Source organism: Pomacea canaliculata, linkage group LG3 (assembly GCF_003073045.1).
Source record: "Pomacea canaliculata isolate SZHN2017 linkage group LG3, ASM307304v1, whole genome shotgun sequence".
In the NCBI taxonomy this organism is placed as follows: Eukaryota; Metazoa; Mollusca; class Gastropoda; order Architaenioglossa; family Ampullariidae; genus Pomacea; species Pomacea canaliculata.
Window position 1 is genome coordinate 42,547,057 of NC_037592.1, and position 19,884 is coordinate 42,566,940.

Genomic DNA, 19,884 nt, shown 5'->3' on the forward strand with positions numbered 1-19,884 from the left:
GCCAAATTCGGGACGTCTGGTCACCTTAGGTTAGAGTATTAGAGAGAATAATATTATAAAATTAAAAATGTCCCTCCTCGAGCCCCATCCATACCCTTCTGTCCCAATAATTCTGTTTAAACTCACGTGATTGGTAGATAGCATTGTCCAATGATAGGAGAGCTAAGAACCACGTCTCCTTCCGCCGGTGCCACATTCAACATGGCGGGGATGCAGTTCTTGCTCAAAGTCTTTGGTTGTTACCTGCTGTTTGACATTGTTGGATCTCAAGTAAAAAAGGAGGTCTTCTAGAAATAATTATATATTACATGCATGCTTTTGCTATCCATTTTTTGCGTAATACAGGATTCAGAATCAGTATCATCTTATGGGACAATGATTTTGAATCCTTTTTCCCATAAGATGATACTGATTCTGAATCCTTCCTTTAACATTGTAAACTAGTAATAATTTTAGTAAGTGAATGATTTGTGTAGCGCAAAAAAAAACATGCTCTTAGCGCTTGAAGCAAGAATGAGACATGGACAGCATACAAGGGACAAAAGAATAAACCATAGTACTGACGACATATAGGAGACAAATATAGAAAACGCAAGGAGGAAGCAAGTAACAAGAACTGAGAGTATCGTGATTCTGCAAAAGAAGACGAGTATGCAAGTAACGATAAGCGGAAAGAGGGAGGGTGAGGGTGAAGAAGAACTAGCATTGTGTGGACTGTGTTACTAACCCCCTATACTTCAACTCGTATATATATATTAGACTCACATATATCTTCTATATATCGCAAACAAAGGGGCAAATCCAACAGAGCTAAGGTGCATGCTTACAGATAAACAGTAAGATTAAGACCAAATTAACTTCTGACTGCTTTTTCCATCAACAAAATGCAAAGGGTTTTCAGAGAGTCAAAATTTTGGGTCTGCTTAATGTGTTTTATATAATCTGCTTATGCGAAACCTTTTCATGTATATATATAATCTACTTAAATAATGTGCTTATAGAATTTTTTTGTTAATGATCTCCACATAATGCAATATTTAGTGTTTTTTAGACTGGTACTTGTGGAGGAAAAATATTAATGAAGCTTTGATCAGGTCAGCAAGCAGCAGAAATATTGCATTGCTTAAATATTATTGATCTGTTGGCAGGAGTCACTATCAGACAAGGTTCAGCAGCTTACTGAATGGAACAACAAAAAGTCCATCATTCGTTTAAATGGAGACAAATTTCGACAGTATGTCAAGATGCCTCCACGCAACTATTCTGTCATTGTAATGCTGACTGCCTTGCAGGCACAACGACAATGCTCAGTATGCAAGTATGCATCGTGTTTTACTGTGGATTATGAAAATATCAGGGGTGGACTGCACACAGTTATTATGGTTTATTTTATGTTGTATCTAATTGTGAAAGAGCATGCTCTCAGCACTTAGGACAAGTAGTAGGCAAGGACAGAATACAAAGGATGGAAGGATAAGAAATTATTCAGTAATGAAGTGTAATGTGTATGTTCACAGCTGCCTTTCCGTGATAACATAATATGACAGTATTTTGTTTATGTTATTCTGCTAACTTTAAAAAAAAAAAGAAAAGGAAACAAAAAATATGGGGTAGGGTGCCGAGGCATAAATTTTGGCACAGGAAAATCTTTGGGTTTTGTTTTTTGAAAGAACAGATATGGACATTGTGTATGCTTGCTTGCTTGTGTCCTTGACAAGAAGCTGTAGCAGAAGAATCATTGTTTCATTGACTACTCTTTCTGGTGCACGTGCACAGGCAGGAAATCACAACTTTGCTCTGCTACTGTCGCTGCCACAAATACTGAATAAGAAGAAAGAAAAATAGAAAAGTATTTTGCCTAAGTTGACTGAACAGTGGCACAAGCCTCTAACAGCTCCAGAAAAAAAGCGCTACGCTTGGAATTTTTTTGTTACTTTGAGTTATATATATATATCTTTTTACTTTAAAGTAGATTGAAAGTAAACAAATGTATCTGTTGATGATGTCTGGAAATATGAAATATCAGGGAAAAGTAGTGCAATCCTGGAAAGTATTGAAATTATTCTTGTAAGTCTTGCCACTGACATCATCATAGAATATGTATTCTTCAAATTCTCCTTGTGTTGTCAGTTAATGATTTGTCTATACGACTAAACATCATCAGTAATGTATTTCATGTTGCTGGTGGATGTCAAGGTTAGAGTAGATCTAGAAGATGTTAAGGAGGGTTAAAAAAAAATGTCTGGAATTTTGTCTAGTCACTCATGTAATAGCATGAACCCCATGAGTCACAGAACAGATGATAATTACTTAAGTGAGCAGCATAGAAGGATGAAAAGTCACATGCATTGTGGAGTGAAGGATTAAACAAGAAATGATGTGGAAAAAGTAGTGCACTATGTCAGTTGTGATGTTCAGTTTTGTTTTTATGATGTCTGCTACTCTCATATTTATGAATTAAGTTCCAAACAGTTCTTTCTTATCGTGTTTGATGTCCAGTTTATTTGAAAAATGTGTAACCATTTTTGGTCCGAGTTCTTCAGTTCTATATTATATGCTAACATATTTTCATTGCTTAAATTTTCAGACAAGCTAATGAAGAGTACCAGATTTTGGCTAACTCTTGGAGGTATTCTCAGCAGTATTCCAATCGTCTTTTCTTCGCAATGGTGGATTATGATGAAGGCCCAGACGTCTTTCAGAGTGTAAAGAATTAATTGACCATTTGAGCATAAAGGTCTAGAGAGGTGCAGTTTGTTTAATGACTGGGTAAAGCTCCATGAAAGATGCTATTTCTCCAAATCTAGGGGTTAGCTTCCTTTCTGTTGGTGAGACATGATTACAAACATAACCATTTTCAGTCCCAGATCAGAGTTATAATGTTACACCTAATTACCACATAAAATTCCTGCTCTTCCATTGGCTGTTGCCTTAACAATGAAGACATCTATGTACAATCCTGACATCTGTGGTGTTTGTTGATTTGGGAATGTTTGTGAACATGTTTTTTGACATGTATTTAAGAACAAGGGGGAGGAAGTTAGGGATCTGGGGAAAGAGCATCATGAACTGAGCATCACCCAGTTCATAGAGAAAAAACTTGCACCTCCACAAATTATTTTCTGTCATACAAATTGATATTAGCATTAGGAAATCAGTAACTTGTAGTCAAAGTGCTGTAAAGTTTCTTGTTCTTCTGTATAGTTGTTTTGTTGCAGTCATACAATGCACTTTACAATTGTGACAGCTAACCTATTATTATTATTCCGGTGGTTGGTTTTGCCAGTAACAATAACTTGTATTGATTTTCAGGCACTGTTGTAAAATTTTCCAGTTTGTTTTTTTTTCATCTTTTCAGCATATACAAAATTTTAGTTTCCATTGGTTTTCTCTTTCCCTTTTTAAGAGATCAACACTTACATTGTTTCAGTATTTTCTTATACACTTTAATTTACGAATCAGCTAAATCACAATGTTGGGAAGTATATTTGATGATGCTTCAAAATATAATTAATCATGGACATGGTATAAACTCACTGGATGATGAGTCTTGATGTTTCTGTTTATTCCACAGATGAAAATTAATACAGCGCCTGTCTTTATGCATTTTCCTGCAAAAGGAAAACCTAAAAAATCTGATACAATGGATATTCACAGGTAAGTGCTTTTTTGGTAGGTGGGGGTTAAGGTAACGAGCAATAGTGAAAATTACCTCAAAAGGTTATTCAGCCATTTTGTTTTCTCACATTTTAATGTACAGAAGTACATTAAAATGTCTGTTGTCACATATGAATTCAGTTTCTGTGGAAGAATGTTGTTTTTTGTTCTATAAATCAACATTGATCAGATGACAGTCATTTTTCTGAGTTTTATTTTAAAATCATCAATGAATTTTGCATCACTTGATGTCTGCCATATTGAATATGGTTGGAACCAGCACTTTTTTTCCTCCTTTTTGGGGTTCAGCAAAGCTAGTTTGACATAGTTAATGCCACTTCTCATCTTTCGCACATGGAGGTTAGGTTGCTTCACCTTGCTTCTGAGCCCCATGGCATGGTGATATACTCTAGAAAGATGATGTGAAGATGAGTACAAACACAGAGGCCGCTACTGCTTTGTAGGTCAGAACAGTGGTAGCATGATTATAGATAGGAAGAAGATTTATCTCCATTGATGTTCACCAGACGAAATTGTTGCAAATGAGGGAATTGTTTGGATAAACCTGGTGTTAAAGAAGCTTACTTGCACACAAAACAGTCAGTTTTGTTCTGCACACTTTGTGAGAGGTAGTGGTTCCTAGAAACCAGATAGTAAATTCGTTGTTTGCATCCAGGCAGTTCAAGACCTTGATGGTGAGTTTATAATTCATTTTGTGATAAATTCTGTATTGTCGACAGGAAGACAAAGGGTGTTAACTGATGTTCACTGATTGGCATCAGAGCAATAGTAGTTGTATGAATCAGCCAGCATATAAGCATAATGTTAAAGCCTATTCATGTTAGCAAAGTGTTAAAATAATAAAAACAGATGTCCCTTTGCCTAACCAGTTTGAATCCGCAGTCATCTGTTTTCATTGTTATTGTTCCCTCTGTTTACACTTCTTGCTGGTATTGTCATCATTGTGTTTCGGTGCCTATGGGGTCTCTTACATCTATGGCTTGCAACTTTCTACTTGATTGCCATTCTTCTCTACTTACCACCATCATGGCTCATGCTCCACGTATCTTTGTCGCTATCAGCCAGTCTTCTATTTCTTCATCACCACTTATTTTATCCATGCTACAAATGTTTTATGGGCCTGGAGGCTATGGGCATAAAGGATATAAACAAGTCTTCCTATTCTCATTAAAGGCCGAAGTTTTCCTATCTGAAGGAATTGAGTGGTATCGCCCGTGCGAGGGAAGGTAGGAGTACAGGTAGGAGTACACGCGGTGCGGACTGCCAGCGGCCAGTCGTCTTCAATTACAACCCGGACAAAAGGCGGGTGGACATCACAGGCACCGCCGAGTAGCTTGGCCATAACACCCGACCATTGTACTTGCCGTAGGGTCTGAGCGCTGAGGCGAAACGACTTCTATCTGACCCTACTGTCAGAGGCGGGGATATCAATAGTCGGCTTGCCAAGTTTTGAGTGCGACGTGCATATACACTAGTGTTCACACTGTAGTATTATTATTTTATTTTCCGGTTGCTATGTACACATTGTTTCTTACACTCTCCATCTGGAAAATGACAGTCGTGTCCATCTCATGAGTTCCACGTCCTTTCTACTACACCATTTTCTTACCACACTCTGCACTTACGTGTATACACCGCTGTTAGTTTGGCTCTGGTGTGCATGGTTTGTTTCCTTTTGGAAAACCAACGAGTAAGAGAGTGGGAAAAGAGCAACAATAACAACAAAATGTAGTTTGCAACTGAAATTCATTTAATTAATTTGCACAGTTGCAAACACCTCCTCCCTTCATCTCATGATTTACGTAACATGACAAGGAATTCAACATTTCTTATTGGCAGGTGAAGTACAGGTATGCAAACAAAATTAGTGGCTGGAGGCACTGTCATACAGATTGATACATAACAAACAAAATCACCAGATTAACAATTGAAACACCAAATTTAACACTACTGCTGATGATTCTACAATTGATATCACAGAATAACAAACATGTAAAGTGCACAAGATAAAAATCCGTTATAACATGCGAGTGGGCCTTGCCGTTTTAGACTGGAATGAATATGTCTATATAGACAATACTTTTATCGGTGTGGAGCTGTACCGTGTAACAACAATTCAGTTTTGAAAATACAAACATTGATGGTAAATTATTATCTCATTAATGAATGATGGTTGAAATTTGTTATTTAAATTATATTATTAATTTCCAAATCTTCATCCGAACTACTGTCTGTTTCAATTAACATATTTTCCTCATGTTCGGAATCAAATTTGTATTGTTCAACGACACATCTCCAGATATCCTCTACTAAATTATAAGTTTTCTTTTTTAAAGTGCGTTGTCCAAGCTGTCTCCGATTGTGCTGTACACTTGCTTTGTTGTAATTTGAAGTAGAGTCTCTATCAACATGTTCATTCCAGTCTAAAACAGCGAGACCCATGCGCATGTCATAGTGCATCGGCTTTTTATATGAACACGCTTAGGCAGATACATCAGACATATATTATAAACTTTCAACATAAAATGTGTCCCTAGACATCACGTAGTCCTCAGGATGTTTATACAAAACATGGCCGTGTAGAAAGTCGCTCAGCAGCTTGACAGCAGCAGGATCAGTCAGCACTATTAGAGATGGTATATAGAGCGATTGCCTGCAAGGTGAGGCTTGGTTACACTTGTCGTGGATGTTTTGGAAATGTGTAATACATCCATCCAACAAGTGCCTAAGTCTCACAGGGTCGCCATCGCAATGATCTATACACCAGTACACATGATCTCTGACCGCTGCTGTCTTGTCTCTGAGCTGAGGATGCCACGTCTTGCCGATGTTGACTTTACTACCTTGCGCCAGTTTTTTCATCCCAGCTTTGATACTCTTAGCGACGTGCCACCTCTCGTTGATGTTTCTAACACCTTTATTTTTTACTAACTTATTTATTGTCACGTTACGATCGTGAACGTGTTCTTGAATTCTAACACCTGACTCATTCATACTTGCATACATCCTCTCACATCCACTGCCTCGTGCCGCTGGGTGCACACGTCGTCCTCTTTGGTGATATGCTGGAGGTTTACAACCTTGTGAGTCGACAGTCCTAAAGTAACATGATCAGTGTGATACGAATTTTTCCGACAAGCGTGCCGTGCATCTGTCATCACACTGATCCCGTCGGCCACAGGAGACTGTTCTGCTGCAAGTGCAGCTGCGACGGACTGGCGCTTCAAGACGTCAACGACTGCAGAAAACCGTGGAAGCCGTTTTCTCAAAAATGCATCATTCACATGTCCCAAATTGGCAAAATTAGAAAATTTTTTATATTGAATGGGGATGATCCCCGACGTAATGTACGCAAGGTACATTCTTTCGTTAGCAAAATAACTGTCACCTAGTGGGGACGACGAGCTCCAGATGACAGTATGTCTGTTGGCACAGCCCAAAGTGATGGTCAGCACTTTTTTTCATTTCATTCACAATGAGTTTCTCTGTGATACTGCGGGATTTAGATGAAGAAAAGGAGAGGGCAATTCGTCAGCTGTTTGAAAGAAATGGCTGGTCCTATAATGCTGAACGACTCCCACACCAAACTTCGAGAAAACGTGAGTCATTCCAAATCTGTATTCCACTGTATTTATATATATATATATTCTACTTTATAGATAATGGACAGATATACATCTTTGCATGAGAGATAAAGCGTGCGGTGAGTGCGCGCACAAATGAAATTTCATGGATTTTACAATTATACACATGATTTTGTACACTTTTCTGTAGGAGGAAGATACCCAGTGAATAAGGATACGCGGGATGGCGATGTACTGGCCATTGAGGGTGGAGAAACTTTGCCCCCCGGACCAGGTGCGGCACCTGAATCAGAGAGCTTAGATATACATCTAAGCTCTCTGGCTGAATGTCCACACTGCTTCCAAGCACCTTGCATAACATCAGGAGCTCGCGAAGTAGAGTTCATCGGGAAGGGACAGGCGGCTTGTCCTCAAAATCGAGGTATTCGGAATAGGATCTACACAAGGTATTGGAAAATGCTAGACTTTGTTGGACTCTGGAAGGACAAGAGATACCTAGTTAGAAAAACCGCTTTGGCAGAAGGTGAATGGGTGCTGTGCCACAGGCGTGAAGTGATGCCCACTTGCGTCGTTCAAAAAGTTAGAACACTGTACCCAAACCCAGATGGAGTGCCGTATGTCGGTCATCAATGGGAATAAAAAAAAAAACTAAACGAGAGGAATAAAAACTAAGTTTAAAAATTCCATTGCCTTTTTGTTTGTGTTATTTGGGTTGTTTGCCTTTGTCTCCTTTCCTGTCCTCTCTCTCACAAGGGAGAACACACAAACAAAACCAGGGGTGCTAAACTGGTCCTAACCATTTTGATTATACAAGTCTTATCCAAGTCCAGTTCTCGGTTTTGTGGACTCAGGAAGACGCAAGCACCGATGACCTCCACAATGGTCGGGTTAGATAAGAAGAGAAAAGATCGTGGGGGCACTATGTTGCAGTCGTGAATTGTTGGCCATTTGTAAAAGTTCGAACATTGCACTCAAACCGAGGTGTACTTTAGGTCAGTCATCAGGAGGAATGAACTGAAAGTATTAAATATTATTATCCCCTCTTATGAGTAAAGAAAGATGTAAGGAAAGACAGTATGTTCAGATAGAAGCCGTTTCGCCTCACTTTGTCTGGTAGGACAACCCTAACCCTGACAGTATGTTCAGTTGCAACCCGTTTCACTTCAGCTTTCTCACCGCCAACACCAAGTACTCAGCTGAGAAAGACGGTTTATCGCTTGCGATCTCAACTTTGCCTCGGGGCCAGGGTAGCAATTAGGGAAGACTGACCGCCGGTACTGACCCCGTGTACTCCTACCTTCCCTCGCACGGGCGAAACCATTTGAAAACACGCCCATTTCGACTTCGGCCTTTAAGTAAACCTACCTGTGATATGCAAAGTGCTTCTTGATGCAAGGAAAACATAGGCTGTGCAAGCATTAAGTAAATTGGTCATAGTTTTGTATGTTGTACTTATATGTCATTTGTATAATTTATGTTAATAAATCTTTTTTTCTTGAACTTTGATTTATATTGCTGTCAAAAAAGAGCACAAGTTTGGGGCTTGTAAGCTCTGTGGTGAGATTTGAAATGACTAACTTGTAAACATTGTATGTAATGTTGCTCTGCAGGATTATATTCACATGGGTAAAAGTTATGTTATAACTATCATCTTCGTGCCCAGTTCTCCAGGGCCATTTTTGTTGTTGTTGTGTGTTTGACAAGAAACACAGGAATATTGTAACAAATTCATAAAATATGCATACATACTTAAATTTGAATGAAAAAAATACTTTGACAGTATTGTGAAACCAACAATAAACAACAGTCACATTAGTTTATTTATTATTGCTTCACTTTTTTTTACTAGTTTTTCAAAATGAAAGTCAAAATAAGTCTTTTTCATTCCCCTGGTTTCTGTGTGGTTATTGCATTGCAGTTTTTAGGGTTAGGGTAAACCCAGATTTTTATACTTGTCTGTGCTGCTAACTTATTGAGTTCCTATTTAAAATGTGGCACATTAAAACTTGTCAGGGTTGGCTTTTCTGCTGAACAAATAGCGAGATGGGTGGCAGAGAGGACAGACATTCAGGTAAGCACCTCATTGTTCACTATTATACGTGTACCATTTTTCATGCTATACATTCTTTGTAAGCACCTTAGTGTTTCAGTGCACACAATACATTATACAGTGGGCTGTTGATGCAGCCACAGTACATAAAATCATCTTATATTTTACTTTCACTTTGAAAATTTATATTTTTTCATGTTTTTTCTTTTGTAACATGTGTTTTTGGAATATGTTATTAAACTGTAGACTGATCCCATTTGAAGTTTGGGCAACCTAATGACATAAACGCAAACTTCATATTCCTTTATTTTTATAACCCATCAGTTTTAGGGATAGGTTTTGAAAGGTGTTGGTTCAGATGTTCACATTTTAAAATTTAGATTTGGTGGAGTCTGAATAATGGTAGTTAGAGTTTATTTGTTGTTGTACTCGCCATTAAATATGTTCTTCAGAAAAGTCTTGCTTCTGTTTCAGATTCGTGTTTTTCGGCCTCCAAATTACTCTGGAACCTTAGCACTTGCTTTGTTGTTTTCACTTATTGGTGGCCTGCTGTATTTGAAACGAAACAACTTGGAGTTTCTGTACAACAAAACATCTTGGGGCATTTTTGCTTTGGTATGCTAGATACAACAAGAAGCTTTAAATCTCATTTTTGTTTAGTTTTGGCTTTTTAATAAATTCTTTATAAAATTTTACAGTTGTAAATTTAGTAAAAATATTTCAGAGAAGCCCATGTTATACTACTGAGAAGGCCTGTATTTAGTCCTGTGGACCACATGTTTGGATCAGGCTGCATACTGCACATGAGTAATCTGGCCCACATTTATGTTAAATATTCTAGTTCAAAATATGCATAATACTGAAAGCAGAAATATCTTACACAAGAAGTGATATTTATGTCGTGCATGGAGATTACCTCCCTTTCCGAGGTGGAGATGGGTTGGGGGAACAGCAGAAAGGCCTCGTAGAATGTCTTTATCATGTGCAGTGCTTTGTTCCCTCATTGCTGCACCCCCTTCCTCTCCTGCACCTTGGTCATGCAAGGATGGGTGATAGCTTCTGAAACTGAATATATAGTACTGAGTATAGCAACAAAAAAAATCAAGTGCTTTCACTGATTATACGTGGTACAGCAGTAAAAGTCTCAGGTGCTACTAGGTGAGAGGGTTTTCCTCCTTCCCCTCCACAGAGCTTGACTTGCCATATGTGACAGATCCTGCTTAGCAGAGCAGTATCCCCTCACCAAGGGTCTGGTTGCCCTGAGAGGACTTGCTCTGACCACCTTCAGTACAGAAGAAGAAAGGACTCGGTACTCAAATACCCCTCCTCACCTCCCATGCTTTAGGTCACTACAGGTTGTCCATTTACTGCAAAGTGCTGGACACTTTTACATTTAAGCAGAAATTAGGTACTACATATTTGAAAGCTAGACATTAGTTATGAGTAGGTTAGACTTAGTAAACAGGCATAACAAATGTAAATAAATCCATTTTAAGTTAATGTACCCCTCTGTGTGAGACTGCATGGAAACTTGTGTATTGTGAAATGAATGGAATAAGCATCATTTCTGAATGAATGGTAAATGAAGCATGTGTTCTCGTGGACATTAGAATCACGTGTATAATTGTGTCAGACCATAAGTAGTTATGAACACAACAGACATTGTGTGAGAGAGAAGTCATTCAATCCGGAGTAGAACAATGCACTCTAAGGAATGCACTTTTGGAACATTCATAGTCTGTGGAAAGAGGAGAACACTGTGAGGAACTAGATTAAGTAGCACTTCTGAGGAGTGAAAGCTAAAATTTGAGTTGAAAATTTTTCTTGGGAACTTCTGTCATCATCTCTGGGACAACAAAGAGAAGCAGTTTGATTGCACTAGGGCTTTAGCAGCTGTGAGTAAATGACGGTCTAACCACAGTGGTTAGCTATGTAAAATATGAGTCTGGTTGCAAACAAAACAGGATTTCTAAAATGTCTGTCCAGACTACATCACGGTTGTGGCTTGCAACAATTGGCAATACAGTAGAAGATGGCATCCTACTGTTTGTGCATAAACACATTTCTCCATAGTTGTTTTGCACTGTACTAGCAAATTACATTTCTCGTTAGATTTTTGTGCAATTTTGTTTTGCCATTATCAAAGAAAATATGTATTTTACATAAAAATTTGTCAGGTCATAATGGTATTATAAATTGTATGTAGCACTCTAGAAGTGTACAGAGTATGTAATTGTTTGTAGAGAGTCAGCATCGAACGGCCCAGGACTGTCCCCTCCCCACGCCGGCTGCGCAGGTAATAGCCGGCCTTGAGCTGCCCATCCGCAGCTACTGGGTCATTGTTATATCAGAAGTTATGAAGTTGCCTGAGCTGCCACCTGTGGCTACTGGGTCATTGTTACATCAGAAGTTACACAGGTGCCCGAGCCACTTAGGGAAACAATGACCAGACAGGTGTGTCCAGTGGCGCCAGGTGGGCTGGGAAAAGGGGTGGATGGTTCTGGAATGTTTGATGGTAGGGAAAATAAGTAGCCTAGCTTTACAGTGGCGTGGGACCTTTTTGGACTTTGGAAGGAAGAGGAGAGATGGCAGGCCAGCCGCCAAGCAAAACTGAACTAAAAACTTTAGTGTGCCGAAATTTCATCTTTGTGTTATTCCTACATACGACTAGCCCAACCCTACGTAGCCATCAGAGACTGACGTGTTGTTTACATGTATATGAACATTGTTCTGCTTAACCCTCTAACGGCCCAACCGAAGTTTCGCTATTTAGAAAAATCGACCCGTTTATCGCAACATTTTGAATTTTCTTTACTTTTACACTGGACTCATCGTAGATGAAATGAACTTTCAAATCTCTGCAAAAAAACATTGCACAAATTAAAAATCTATCATAAACCACTAGTGGTGTCCATTTGGACATAAATGCCACATGCTTAAGGATGAATTCCAAGAAATAAACATTGCGTCATCCAGATTTTTCCTCTCACCTTCTCTCTGTATGCCTGACCTGATGGTACTTTTTATCTCTGTGTCATATTACAGTGCCCCTTTAGAACAATTTTTGGTGTTTATTTCCCCTCTTTCTTCAGTCGAGAAAATGCCTTGCATAGTGAAGGACCCTACAAAGTTGCTTCCTTATTGTTTGATGGTAACAGTAAGTAGCAATTTGTGACATCACTATAAAATGGTTGAACAAGGAGGGCAGCAACTGGAAGAAGATGACTAACAATGAATTTGAGTTCTTTAAGGATGTACTGATTATGGCTGGTATCTATAAAGCTCAGGATGAACTGAGATAACAGCTGTGGAGTAAGAAGCATAGGAGAGCTATTTTTCCAAAAGCAATGCTCAAATCTAGATTTGTGCAATTGAGGAGAGTGCTTCGATGCTGCTGCTGAACGATGTTAAAGGTGACCCGATGAAAAGCTGTCACCATTCTCTGAAATATTTGATGTTTGGTAGATAACTTGAAAGAATGTTATGTTCCCTCAGAAAATGTGACTGTCGATAAACAGTTAGTCATCTTTAGGGGCAGATATCCTTTCCAACAATACATTCCCAGCAAGCCAGTGAAATACGGTATAAAAAATGTTTGTTTTGAGGTACACATGGCAGAAATTTATTTGTGATGTTAGTAGTGCTGATGGAATTCTTGTTTTGCTGTTTTTATTTATTTAAATATTTTTTTGTAAAACTCTGGTTATCAGTTTTTAACTGGGTGCGCATTATGTTAATTTAGGTATTGCATCTACCATTTGAATGTTTTACAAGTATTTGTAGAGAGCTTTTTTATTTCTTCTCCTTTTTTTTTTCAGGCTGTAATATTTGCTATGACTTCAGGTCAGATGTGGAACCACATCCGTGGCCCACCACTGATGCACAGAAACCCAAACACTGGACAGATGGTCAGTGCCTTGCTGCTATAGCACATAATGCTGTTAGTCACAATCAAGAGTATTGCCCCATGTACTAGCTGCATCTTCATTCATCTTGAGTGTAGTGCTAGGAGCAGTGCCCCACATACCAACATCATCTTCAGTCAATGTAGTGCTAGAATCTGCAAATTATAAATGGCATACACAGACATAAAGCCTTCTTTTTGACTTTGATGTTTGTATCTCATATTTCTCACTGCGATATGACCCTTGGTGCTGACATGGTATTAAACAACAACTAAATTAACCTTCTATCTATCAAGTTTTCAAGCTCTTAGTAGATCTGTGATCTCACTTTGGTGTTTAAAAAAAAAAACAACTCCAAAAGCCTCCTTACCCCCTGCATTGATGGTAGAACTTCAAAACAGTTTAAGACCCAGACTAACGATGATGGTGATAGCAATTGCAAGCACTGATGCTTTGTGCAAATTAAGTCAGAAGTTGCACTTCTCCAAGTAGTCTTTATACATTTGTCCTGTCATCATTCCAGATACTTTATCTACTGATTTTTCATTGCTTGATGGACTTTTTTCTTAGCCTCCTTTTCTTTATTTTTCTGCATCAGATTTTTGCTTAAGGAGAGTTGGTAGGTCTGTAATCAGTCTACATTCATGGTGGCTACAGATTTTGTATAATAGTTGGCTGGCCTGGAAGCAAAATGAGAGACAACCATTTTTCAAAGTATGGCAGTGAGATTTGACAGTAAAGGGACTAAAAGGATGTTTGGACAGGATGTTGAGGGGGTAAAAATGATCTACATTCTGCTTTTGGTGTTTTTTTTCTCCTCTTTCTTCAGTCGAGAAAATGCCTTGCAATATCATGACATTAGCTTTTATTTATAAATCTGGGTGTGTTTCTGTGCTCGTGTGCATGCTTTGTGTTGCTGTGTATGTGGGTGTGCTTCTGGGTATGTATACATGTGCTTGTTTATTTCAGCACTACATCCATGGCAGCAGTCAAGGTCAGTTCATCATGGAGACCTACATCATCATGTTGCTCAGTATCCTTATTGGCTAGACTTTGTCTTTTCCATCGCACTGTAGGCAGAACTGTCAGGTATTCCTGTATTAACCAGTAGCTACCAATCAGACCATTAGCCTTGATGCAAGTTCGACGTTGACCGATTTTCTGTATATCTGTTTTAGATAGGATCATTGGTCTGTCACCTACACACTTGTGTGTTAATCCTTTTCACGATTTAAGAATTTCCCTGCAACATTTTGTCACTCTGTAGAATTGTTACTCTGCTCCACTCCATTGGCTGAGTCTCACTCTGCTACCAGCACTATAGAAGTCGGTATTAATGAAGTCAAAGACTGGATGGTGACAAACAAACTTAAACTCAATGATGATAAAACGGAAGCCCTCCTATGTTCAAGAAGAAGAAATCCATTTTCCCTCGTTTGTCTACCAAGTTACATCAAGGTGGGCGAAACCAACATCACCTTTGTGTCCTCCATCAGGAATCTGGGATTTATTGTCACTGCAGACATCTATCTATCTAATCCTCTTCGTGCATCAGGTTGCACACAAGGCCTCAACCAGAGTCCGCCACCGATGTCGATCGGCTGAAACCCGCTCCAGGTGACCCCATGTCCAGCCCTTTCCTTTCATCTCCCTTTCCACTGTTCTTCTCCAAGTTTCCTTCGGGCGGCCTCGTTTTCTTCAACCGCCTGGAGTCCATCGTAGGGTGACTCTGGAGAAGTCAGCTATCTGCTGGCGGAGCACGTGTCCAATCCATCGCCAATGCCTTTGTTGAACCTGCGTGGTGATGGACTCGGTTTCAGTTCTTCAGTGGGGTTCTTTGTTGGTGATGGTGTTTGGCCAAAAGATGTTAAGTATGCGCCTGAGGCATCTGTTTTGGAAGACTTCAAGTTTGTTACTGATGGTTTTGGTCATCTTCCATGATTCTGATCCGTAAAGTCTGATTCTGACTTGAAGATTCTCAGCTTGATCTTCTGGCTGATGTTTTTTGCCTTCCATGTGCTCCTGAGTGAGGCGAAGGCATGGCTGGCTTTTGCCAGTCGGGCTCGAATCTCCACCTCCGCATCCCCGGTGTTTGACATTTTGGACCCAAGATAGGTGAAACTGTCAACTTCCTCAATCTCTTCTCCATTTAGTTTGATGCTGTCTTGGACTCTGGCGTTCACTCTTATACTTTTTGTTTTCTTTGCACTGACCTTCAAGCCAAGGTTTCCAGCTGATTCTGAGAAGGCATTTGTTTTTTCCTGCATGTCTTGGTGGCGGTGTGACAGCAGGGCAATGTCATCAGCAAAGTCCAAGTCTTCCAGCATTGTTGTTGCTGTCATAGTCATGGTCCACCTGATCCCTCTCCTTTCACTGTTGGCACTGCAGACATGACTCTTGCTAAACATATGACAGCTTATGTCAGTCTATTATGATAGACAAGTTATGTCTGTTCGTCAGTCTGCCTATTATGATAGACAAGTGACAGCTGTCTGTCAGTCTGCCTACTGTGAATTACACAAGATCAGTGCCATCTTTCACATTCTGTTTACGCGCGCTACCAGCACTCTTGTCTGTGTGTTTGCTGTATCCAGACTTGATTACTACAACTCCTTGCTTGCTGGCTGCCCTGTATACCTTCTTCACAAACTCCATAAAGTACAGAACTCTGATGCACGTCTGGTGCTTAGAGCCAGGAAACGGGACGATGCCACCTGTCTCCTTCGTTGTCTACACTGGCTTCCCATCCATTCTGGCATCCAGTACAAACTGTCCGTGCCGTGTTTTAATTTCTTTTGCTGGCACCTGCCCTGATTATTTCTCTGAACTGCTCTTCCCTTATGTCCCAGCTACACAACTCCATTCCTCCTCTGATGATCGTCTCCTTACTCTTCCTGTCACCAAAACAACAACATATGGCCACAGGATTTTTAGTTATTGTGCAGTGAAACAGTGGAACTCTCTCCCTGTCCATACCTGCCACCTACCCACTATTGAGTCCTTTACACGTGCACTGAAAACACACCTCTTCCATAAACATTACTCCTAACAACCTTTTCCATAAAGCTAGTCCTTTTCCACATCCTTCCCAGTTGCCCAGTGGCGCAACGGTTAGCGCCTGTCACCAATACAGTGAAGGTTGGCTGCCCAGAGTTCATTTCTCGTCTCAGGCACGCTGTTCTTTCCCTGCACGTGGCATCTGTTTACAAGGCTGGCTGCTTGCCGTAATATAGCCTCAGTTGCTGACACGGCGTAAAACACCAATGCCCCCCCCCCCTCCACATCCTTCCTGTTGCAATATCAGGTTACTCTCAGCTCTTGTTCTTGTTATTTGGGTCCTCTTTGTGTTTTCTGTATTTGATTTTCTTTTTTTCAGCATGGTTGTTTATTCTTGTATAGCTCATGTGTTATTTGTTTTCCTGTCTCTCGTATGCTGTCCTTGTTTTGTTCTTGTATTTAAATGCTAAGAGCATCCTCCTTAGGAGTGTGAGTATGCGCTTTACAAATTTTGCATTTATTATGATTATTAATAGTAGGCTTGTTCAGCAGGACTCCATATCTGTATTGATGATATTAAGTGAGTAGGAAGGGTTTAAATGCAGCTCATTGTACAGATCTTGGTGCCACTGATAAGATTATGTCACAGCGGTGCAGCCCAGTAGTGGAATTCTCTTCCCTTTTATATCCGCCACTTACCTATTATTGGGTCTTTTAAACTTTCATTGAAAGCACATCTTTTTCCATGAGCGCTAATCCTATACAGTCTCTCTCCTTTATTATCTCTTGTTTAGTCTCTCCCACCATTATTTTTACTTTTTAGCTAACTCTTCATCGTTGCTGTTACATCTGAGTCTTCACTGTCTTTTGTGTTGTATCCTCATCATAACCAACCTTCCTTCATGTACTTACTAGTTTTTGTGTCAAGTGCTTATTTAGTTACGTAGTCTTCTTCCAACTAATGACTGTCCAGTCGCACAACTGTTAGTGCCTGTCACCAATGCGGTGAAGGTTGGCTGTCCTGGGTTCAGCTCTCGTCTTGGCACGATCTTCTTTCCCTGCTTGTGGTACCTGTTTACAGGTCTGGCTGCCTTGCAGTGATATAGACTTAGTTGCTGGCTTGGTGTAAAATACCAAGTTCCCCCCACCCCTCTGACTGAGGTGGCGCATAAGGCATCCATTGGAGACATTCATTTTTGTCTGTCGGTGGCATGTGTAGCTGTGTTGTTCCCAGTCAATTTCTGCGAGTGCTTGCTCCTATATGTGTGTGATTTTGCACTATATTAGAAATTACATTTCAGCCAATCTGACTTTATGGTTTCAAAGTATATTCTTTTTACACAAAATGCTTATTGTTTGACATTAATGCTCTGAACACTGCATATAAGTATAAGTATTACAAAGACCAGCTAATAACTGAAGACTGTGAAGACTACAGTGGGTGAAGTTTTTTTTTAAATTATTATTATTGCTGCTATGAGGTAAACAAACATTAGACCAAGAATCCTATACATTTTTGGAAAGGAGAAAGTTTGAACTTAGCAATAAAAGCAATCAAAATCGCCTTCCCCTGCAAAGCCACAAATCATGGCCCATCATGCCCAAAGGGTTCACATAGGTAATAGACTAGCTTTGCTTTAATTTAGCCTTAGTTGCTGGCTTGGCATAAAACATGTTCCCACCTCCACCCACAGTACGTTGGATGTTAATAAGATCCGCATATTATATATATACCTGCTGCTGGTATCAGAATATTGTGGTCATTGTGAATGCCTACATTTCAAACAAGTCTTTCAGATCTGCCCTCAGCCATAATACCTTCCTTGACTAGATTTAGATCTAGCTGTTGTTGTCGGCTTTATACTGCTAAATGAGGCAAGTTCTCTCAAGGGTGACCCAGGAAAAAGGAGGAGTGAGTATCACATTCAGGATTGGCTTTTCAACAGAAAATAAAATCACACTTGTAATGCTTACAAACTTATGTTGAAAAGTGATCTTGTTCAATAGTCAAGTTATTTTATTCCGTCTTTTCTTTGTTTATGCATAGTTATGGCACTGGTGGGATTGGGATGTGTGGCAGTTTTCTTCAGCTTCCTGCTGTCTGTCTTCAGGTCCAAATACCAGGGATATCCATACAGGTTAGTTGCTTAGCTATAAGCCATGCTTAGAAGAGGGAAAAGAAAGTTTAATGCCAAGAAATTGACCAGAATTAGGGTTGCATATGAAAGAGGAGCCATTTCTTGAAAGCTGCATATCATTGATTCAAAACCTCTACCGTACTGCACACCCTTCTTAGTGAACCACTTGCTCCTTTGTACTGCAAGAACATGTTCCACTAAGTCTGAATATGTTCATGATGTTTGGTTCCACTGTGTTGAAACAGATGGCTTAGTGGGAAATAACTAGGACTGTAGTTTACTCAGGTTTTCTTTATTTGATAACATTAAAGCATTTTAAAAGCTTTCTTTAACAATTTCAACCTTTTTTTGTTATCTTGTGACTGCTTTTGGTGACCCTTTTCGGTATAGAGATTTAGAAAACACTACCAAAATAAGCGTTTTTTCCTTACTTTATAAATCATTTTTGTTATTCGTAGCATTTTTTAAAAAAAATTTACCTGTGAACGATTTTCTGCTTATTTTTAAAAATAAACTACATGTTAACAAGCAGGCAGATGACTTCCTCTTTACACAATTATTTCACGGTTTTAAAAATGCTGTTTTTAAATTAACTTGTCATGTTTGATTCAGTTGTGGTCATTTGGACTTTTTGAAAACCATATAAAACTTCAGATGGGTCTATTTCAAAAATTGAAACATGAAAGGCAAGACAGATTAAGGACAAATCTTGATGCTCAGGCCTGTCTGGAGCGGTGGTCAGCAGGTCCTGTGTGAACTAGCTTTAGAGTAGGGGGCCAGGTCACATGGCCAAACCAAACTTGCACCACTTGACTGTTGCAAAAAGTTGTTCCTGGTGTCCTTTGCTTTCTCATGCACTGTATTAGGTGTGTTTGCAATGTCTGCACCGTAGATAAAAAGTAAAAACTTCTTTAGTGTTAATAGTAAACTGGAAATAAATAAGTTTTAGTTTACATAATCTGCCAATTGGTTTATTGAAAACACAGTGAAATACAGAAGTTTATTGGGGTAAAAAACATCTTGTATGATTGTAAGATAGTTTCTTCCATTTCAAGGATTTTTTCATTTGTTTCAGCTTCCTGTTCAAATGAGGAGGAAGTGGCCTTGCACTACATTTTTTTATGTGCATTTCCCAAGAAATTTAGTGAAATTGCCCTTCACAGATATCATAAGGAATTTGCCCAATCAAGTCAAAAGTTTTATTTCAAAAAAAAAAAAATCATTTTAGATTTTAAATTGAATGCACTGGTTGGTATTTCCATTATTTATAGGCAGAGAATTTTATTGAGATAAAATATTTTCTCCATATTGAAATTTTATATTTGAAACTAGCTCAGCACCTGCTTATTTTTGTTGCTATGTAAGGGAATATTCTGCATGCAGATGGCAGAGGTGTGTTGGTGGGTGGGCTTATGTGCGTCAGGTAAACAGATTAATCTGTAGTGTTCATTATTGACAGCAATTTCACTGCAGTTCTTTGTGTGAGCAATGAGTTATGGTTCTCAGATGTCAATTCCTTTTTATCAGTTGAA

At 39.3% G+C, this 19,884-nt stretch overlaps 2 protein-coding genes across 3 annotated transcripts; both read left to right on the forward strand.

Annotated features, from left to right (window-relative positions):
* The first annotated feature begins 136 nt into the window (after positions 1-136).
* LOC112558802 (tumor suppressor candidate 3-like) lies at positions 137-19,557 on the forward strand. Of its 2 annotated transcripts, none has more exons than XM_025229482.1 (11): positions 137-270; positions 1,149-1,318; positions 2,588-2,705; positions 3,575-3,657; positions 9,276-9,333; positions 9,787-9,927; positions 13,131-13,220; positions 14,187-14,250; positions 18,052-18,126; positions 18,262-18,352; positions 19,428-19,557. In XM_025229482.1, exons 1-11 carry the CDS (start codon positions 151-153, stop codon positions 19,441-19,443), a joined length of 1,026 nt encoding a protein of 341 aa, XP_025085267.1. In that variant the 5' UTR covers positions 137-150; the 3' UTR covers positions 19,444-19,557. The 2 variants fall into 2 exon arrangements, with proteins under 2 accessions (XP_025085267.1, XP_025085266.1); XM_025229481.1 differs by having other exon boundaries at positions 140-282.
* LOC112558804 lies at positions 7,047-8,246 on the forward strand. The gene is made up of 2 exons (XM_025229483.1): positions 7,047-7,277; positions 7,453-8,246. Exons 1-2 carry the CDS (start codon positions 7,154-7,156, stop codon positions 7,899-7,901), a joined length of 573 nt encoding a protein of 190 aa, XP_025085268.1. The 5' UTR covers positions 7,047-7,153; the 3' UTR covers positions 7,902-8,246.
* Positions 19,558-19,884: the final 327 nt, after the last annotated feature.

Excerpts from the sequence above, each read along its gene's own strand:
- LOC112558802 (XM_025229481.1), top strand. The coding sequence starts at position 151 with ATGATAGGAGAGCTAAGAACCACGTCTCCTTCCGCCGGTGCCACATTC. Across the intron at positions 1,319-2,587 it reads CGACAATGCTCAGTATGCAA|ACAAGCTAATGAAGAGTACC; the intron begins GTATGCATCGTG and ends TTAAATTTTCAG. Across the intron at positions 14,251-18,051 it reads CTACATCATCATGTTGCTCA|ATCTAGCTGTTGTTGTCGGC; the intron begins GTATCCTTATTG and ends GACTAGATTTAG.
- LOC112558804 (XM_025229483.1), top strand. The coding sequence starts at position 7,154 with ATGAGTTTCTCTGTGATACTGCGGGATTTAGATGAAGAAAAGGAGAGG. Across the intron at positions 7,278-7,452 it reads ACACCAAACTTCGAGAAAAC|GAGGAAGATACCCAGTGAAT; the intron begins GTGAGTCATTCC and ends ACTTTTCTGTAG.